This window comes from Dipodomys ordii, unplaced genomic scaffold (assembly GCF_000151885.1).
Source record: "Dipodomys ordii isolate 6190 unplaced genomic scaffold, Dord_2.0 Scaffold33, whole genome shotgun sequence".
Taxonomy (NCBI): Eukaryota; Metazoa; Chordata; class Mammalia; order Rodentia; family Heteromyidae; genus Dipodomys; species Dipodomys ordii.
The window spans coordinates 548,092-554,446 of record NW_012267249.1 but is presented as its reverse complement, the minus strand read 5'-3'; the positions used below and the strand labels follow the sequence as shown (position 1 = coordinate 554,446).

At 38.5% G+C, this 6,355-nt stretch overlaps 1 protein-coding gene across 1 annotated transcript in view; it reads right to left on the bottom strand.

The window, feature by feature from the left end:
• Positions 1-227: 227 nt before the first annotated feature.
• Positions 228-6,355, bottom strand: part of Utp11l (UTP11-like, U3 small nucleolar ribonucleoprotein (yeast)) — a 17,527-nt gene continuing 11,399 nt past the window's right edge. Inside the window, exons 3-8 of the mRNA XM_013016763.1 lie at positions 5,206-5,308; positions 4,505-4,618; positions 3,882-3,975; positions 3,652-3,782; positions 1,194-1,304; positions 228-476 (exon numbers count right to left, since the gene is read on the bottom strand). Coding sequence (XP_012872217.1) covers positions 393-476; positions 1,194-1,304; positions 3,652-3,782; positions 3,882-3,975; positions 4,505-4,618; positions 5,206-5,308 — 637 coding nt within the window. The 3' untranslated portion in view covers positions 228-392. The remainder of the gene's footprint in view (positions 477-1,193; positions 1,305-3,651; positions 3,783-3,881; positions 3,976-4,504; positions 4,619-5,205; positions 5,309-6,355) is intronic.

The following is a 6,355-nucleotide window of genomic DNA, read 5'->3' as shown; positions in this document are numbered from 1 at the left end:
TAAAATATACTGTAATTACAACTAGATAAACAAAAATATAAACAAAACCTGATTGCCCAGCTTTATAACTGGAAGAAATTGCACATAGTAGTTGTTCAGCTCATCATTCTAGTTCCTAGAATTCAATAAATATTTGTTCTAGTGTAAGTATTGGAATTAAAAATGAACTTAAAAAACTTTAAGTACCATACACAAAAACAAGACTGATTTCATAATCCACAACAATGCCATGGAGGAAGTTAATTTAATGTTCATAGAAAGGCATCCACTACCAGACTGACAAGAAACCATACTCACAAACAGAAAACCCACACATCTGGACCAATAGAATCATTAATACTTCAAAAACAACGTATTGTTGATATGGAATGATAGGGCTATTTTATAACACTTCAACGTTTTCGACAATGCTGAAATCTATAAATAGCTGGGGAGTTTACTGTTTCTTTCTTCACCTTCACCTTCTGAGTTTTATCCTGTAAGAATAAAAAGATGATCAGTAAACAGAAAGAGAAGGCTTGTGAAACAGGAAAACTGAAAAGCTTCCTCAGAAAAAGCCTCTAAGACATCCCTCAAAGTAGTGAAGGCATGGAGCCCTTCTGCCCTGGGCATCCACCGTATGCAATGAGTGACCTTCCTCCGAGCATCCAGACAGTACTGTACTGGCTATGTAGGAAGCACCTAGAGGAGTGCTCAAATAACTGTTGCATTTAAAATTCTAATTCTCATTCTCTCACGGAACCCCAGTTGAGAAAGACTGACCTCAATGATCTGCAAGGCTAAAGAATTTGACATTTAGAAGAGTAATAATATGAAAGAGGCATCTTCTATTCCTTAGCTCTGCTATTTAACTACACAATGTTGTCTATTTTTAAACACCAATGAGTGACATGCACTGTTTTGTTAACCTGTTTAAATGTTACAGGAGCTGCTCATAAGCTATAAAGTTCATATGCTACCCGATCCTACCCTTTGCTGTTCCAAGGCACTGACTAATAACCCCCTTATTACCTTCTTAATCAAGGAACATTTCCACACTGTCAGAGCAAGAAACACTGGCTCAAACCACTGCCCCTGAGGAGCAGACATTTTCACTGGGCTTGATTTACACACAGCTGAAATTCAGTCTCAGTTAAGACCTTTACAAGGAGAGAGAGGGAGAGGGAGTTGTGCCAAAGGCTCTCTGTACTCACCATAAGATCTTTGCGTGTTTGTATTTTCTGAGAAATAATGAACATTTTCTTCTCTCGTTCAATCCGCTGCATTAAGCAGTTATACTGCTTTTGCCTTTCTTTAGCTATCCGCTAGAGAAGAAACACATATATTTTAAGCAAAATAATTAACAGGCAAAAATTAACAAGAAACTGGCTCTTAGGTTACAAATGAAACCCAAATGCATAAATGGTTTTATAGACTCCCTTCCTTATTCTAGAATTAACACAATGTCATTACTATAAAGTTGGCAACTCTAGAAACATCAAATTCTATACCTGAAAGGAATCTTGCAGACTACCTTACTGAAACTTTTCATTTTACAAATGTAGAATGAGGTCTAGAGAAGAAAAATAACTGCCCAAAGGACATACAGCAGTCAGGACTGTCCTTGTTCCTCTAAACCAAGTATTTTCCCATTGCTATGCTATGCTAAGCTTTTTCAATCTCTGTGTGACCACCTCAATTACCTGAGATGATAGCAGCAATGTACTGGAAATCCTATACAAAGTGAGCAGGAGCAACAGAAAGGCCATTGGCCATGATGGCAAAAGGATTTTTTTTCACAGGAGCTGACCTGAGAATACTCTATGCTAATACCTCAGAGGCCACTGGTTCCTTCAGTTTGGGGGAATCATAAACCTCTGAGAAACTGATGAAACATTGGATTTTTCTTGAGATAGCATGGCAAGTTATATATCCCTTATCCAAAATGCTTGGGATCAGAGTGCTATGGATTTTGAATTTTGGGGGTTTTGGAATATTTGCATGTATATAACACATATCTTGGGCACGAGACCCAAGGTATCTGAAAGTAAAGTTTCCTATACAGCATGAAGATAATCTGGCACATTTTCAGTATACCTGAATTCTGACTGTGACCCATATGAAATCAAGTATGGAATTTTCCACTTGTGGCATCACGTCAGCACTCAAAAAGTTTCCAATTCTGGAGCATTTTAAGTTAAGAATGCTCAACCTGTTATACATATTTGCACAAAATTTCAATGTGGGAGGTGAGTGTTCATAGATCTCCTAAAGCCCATTCATGGATTGTTCACCCACTCCAAGTTCCAGACTTGCAATCCACCCACAAGCAATCTCATAACAAAATCTGAACAAAACAATACCAGACAAAAATGTCAAGATCTAAACCTTCATAACTTCTAAGAACTGTGATAGTGAACTATTGTTCACATGTGTTTGGAATACTAGTCTCTTTAAGAACTATCAGCACACTTGGGAAGTGTCAGCAACAGAGCTAATTGAAAATACAACTAATTGACAAACAGGGTTATCACAAGAACACTAGTCAGCTGGCTCCTCAGCTGGAAGTGTTATCTTCATAAAGAGGAATATTACTGGGCTCCAGACTTCCAACGACTCACCCATTCTAGCATAGTCTCACAGCAGTGGTTTCAGACAGCTTTTGTTTTCACTTTATTGCACAGACTGTCAAATTTATGGGATTACCCAATATAGTCAAACTAATTAGGGGTATTTATATTACTAAAGCAAGTTTAGCTGCCTCTGAGCGAGAGAAAACTGCTGTGAAATTAAACATTGGAAGCAAAACTGATGCAGTGTAAATGATTCAAATCAAAACAGAACAGCTGTCTGCTTGAAACACATTGACAGCATTTTTTTTTTTTTTTCAAATGAATCAGTCAGAAGTGAGAGTTCAACTCCAGAAGGCTTTGGGGAAAAGCGTATCTGCTTTACGACCTAGTTAAATAATAGAAAGTACCATAAAGAAAAGTCAACATAAAATTCTGATTACAAATACACAATATGAAGGACCTCCTAATATGTGTATGCACTGCTAAAGGTTCAGCATCAAACACTGGATACTACATACCTGAAGTGTCAATGCTCCCTCCTTAATCTGCATTTTAAAAATGTTGGTGACTGGTGGGCACTGGTGGCTCAGGCTTATAACTTAGCAACTCAAGAGGCTGAAATCTGAGCACCTCAGAAGCCAGCCCAGCCAGGAAAGTCTCTGAGAGTATTATCTCCAATTAAACACTAAAAAGCTATTAAGTAGGGCTGTGGTTCAAATGGTAGTGTTAGCCTTGAGCAAAAAAGTTCATAGACAGTGCCCAGGCCCTGAGTTCAAACCCCACGACCGGCACAAAACAAACACACACACACACACACACACACACAGAGCACAGCACAGAACACACACACACACACACAGCACAGAACACAGAGCACAGGATCAGGGTTGAATTCAAACCAAGAATCTAAGCTCCTAACCACTGACTAGGGTCACACGTTCTCCAGCCTTAGATTCTAAGGAACCCTTCCCCACTTTCACTTCAATCATCAAATCCTTCCACAATGCTAAGATAGTGACCAAGGAAAATAAAAAATAAAAACCAATAAAAGACTCAAGATTGTCCCAAACTCCCATCTGAGTAAAATGGGGAAAATTACCTTAAGTCGAGTCTCATGGGTAACTCCTTTCACTTTTTCCTTCTGCAAGGTCTCTATCCTGGGTCTATTAAATACTCTGTCGACTAGTTCCGGGGCTGTTTGCAGGTGAGTAGCAATATCAAACTGTGCAACTAAAATTCAAGACAATCCTTAAAAAATCATCCATCTCTAACACTGGACCACAATAGTAATATGGCAGGTTGTCCCAAAAGTCTTCAAACATTTCATACCTTCCTTTTTGGTATCAAAAAAGAACACATGCTTATTTTGTTGCTTCCCCTGGAAATCCAGCAGATGGAGCTCTGATTTTAGTCTTTCAATTTTCTAGAATACAGAATATGGCCTTTCTTTAAATTGGGTTCTTCTGCAATCTCAGATACAAACTTACAAAAGCTTAGAACATTTTACATTATATTATTACTGTTGTTATTATTATTATTGATAACTAATCAATAATTCATTTCACTCTTCAAAAGGAGAGAACCAAAATTTATCAAGCACCAACCAATTTATCATATACCAGGCTAGACTAATTCTACAGAACTCAATCTTTACAACAGTTGTATAAAATAGGAATGAACAAACAGCCTTAATTTACCTATAGCCTTGGCACTTACAAATGGCAGAGTCAGAACCTGTCTCATTTTTAAATCTGAACTCTACTCTCTATAAGTTTACTTCTAAATCTTATTACAATCAAGTACACTGTAGGCAGGCACTCTACCATGTAAGCCATACCCTTTACCCAATAAAGCATACTGTAAGACTGTAAATGCCAGAAGAAATCAATTGGTAACTTGAGATTAATGGATTTCTTTCCTTTCATACATCAGAACAAAGAGTTAATTGTTACCTTAGCTTCCGCGAGCCTTTTCATTTCTATGTACTTGACATCCTGTGTTCTCATCAGCTTGAGCTGTTCTGGAGTTACTTCTTCCTTAGTCTCCTTAATAATATGAACTCCATCCTAAAATCCAAATTTTAAAAATACATTCCCTATTAGAATATGATCATTAATATGTTATTGACATAGTTCATGTTTAGAAGAAATACAACTCAATGCTGCCTCAAGAACAGTAACTCAAGGCAATGGGCTTCTAAGATGTACGTCCACTGCATCCCCTCTAATCACCTACTCTCAGGAAACTACAAGTGTAAAACAACGTGCACACAGAAGCAGGAATGCATACTTTTCAAGAAGAGACAGTTCTGCCTTGGACAACAGCACCTGGACCAACTGCAAAAGAGCTAAATTTAAACCAAGGATCCTTCCTCCCATTGTTTCCCTCACCTTTATTTTCTTTTTCACTAGTCCTGGGGCTTGAACTCAGAGCCTGGGCACTGTCCTTAAACTTCTTTTTGTTCAAGGCTAGCACCCTACCACTTGAGCCACAGCATCATGTTAGCTTTTTCTATATATGTGGTACTGAGGAAGCAAACCCAGTGCTTCATGCATTCCAGGCAAGCACTCTACCACCAAGCCATATTCTCAGCCTCACCTTTATTTTCAAATACTTAAGGATCAAAACACCAATTCATTTATTTTGTACCCACCTGGAGCTTAACTCGAGTCATTTTATAATAGAATTCATCTGGATTTTTTTCAAGAGCCTTCTTTCGAAGAGCTTTGAGGAATTCTTGTTTTTTATGATAATCACTTAAAAAAAAACAACAGGTTAACATAAGGGATGGAAGGCAACAAAATACACACACATACACACACACACACTGAGAAGACTTTACAAGCATTTAAAAGCTGATATAAGCTGGGAATGGTGCAGCATTCAGAATTCTAAGGAGAATCAGAAGCTGGAGGCACCAGAATAGACTACACAGCAAAACTTTGACTTAAAAACAAAACAAAAACCCCTAAAAGTTCACACAAAAATGAAATCTATATTCCACTGAGTTAGGCTGGTGTCTCTGGAGGGTCCTTATCTTCTTTCCCAACCATATCTAGAATGAACTGTTCCTATTCCACATAAATCTTTGTGCCATTTCTATTACAATGGACACCAAAAGAAGCCCCAATTCTCCTTGGATGGGGTTCTGGTACAACTTTCGGCACCAGATATCCAGTATTATTGAGAAACTACATACTGTCAGAGCCAAATGACTGGAGTGGTGGATTCTGAAGCCACACTGTCAGGTTCAAATCCGAGTTCCTCATTCACTTCTAGCTGAGTAACTGTGGAGAAGTCAGTACACTCTGTTCTATATCCTAGTTGCACTGTAAAATTAGTATAATCAGTAACCTACCCCCCAGAAGGTTGTTGGAGAAATATAAAAAAAAAATGTAAATCTCTTAGAACACTGACACACCCAGTCATAATACATGCTTATTACTATTAGTTTCAAAAAACTAAAAAAAGAAAAAAGCCACACAACTCTGGAACCTACGCTAAAAGCATAAGAAGGGCCTCAGCTGAAACATAGAGCTAACACATATCTATAAGCCCTTTGCAAATAAAGTGCTAAAGGAAAAGGGGCATAACTGTTTTTTAAAATGTTTTCTAGGGGCTGGGAAGATGGCTCAGCGGTAGAGCGCTTGCCTTGCATGCCTGAGGCCCTGGGTTTGATTCCCCAGAACCACATAAGCAAAAAGAAAAAAAAGCCGGAAGTGGCGCTGTGGCTCAAGTGGTAGAGCACTAGCCTTGAGCTGAAGAGCTGAGGGACAGCGCCCAGGCCCAGAGTTCAGGCCCCA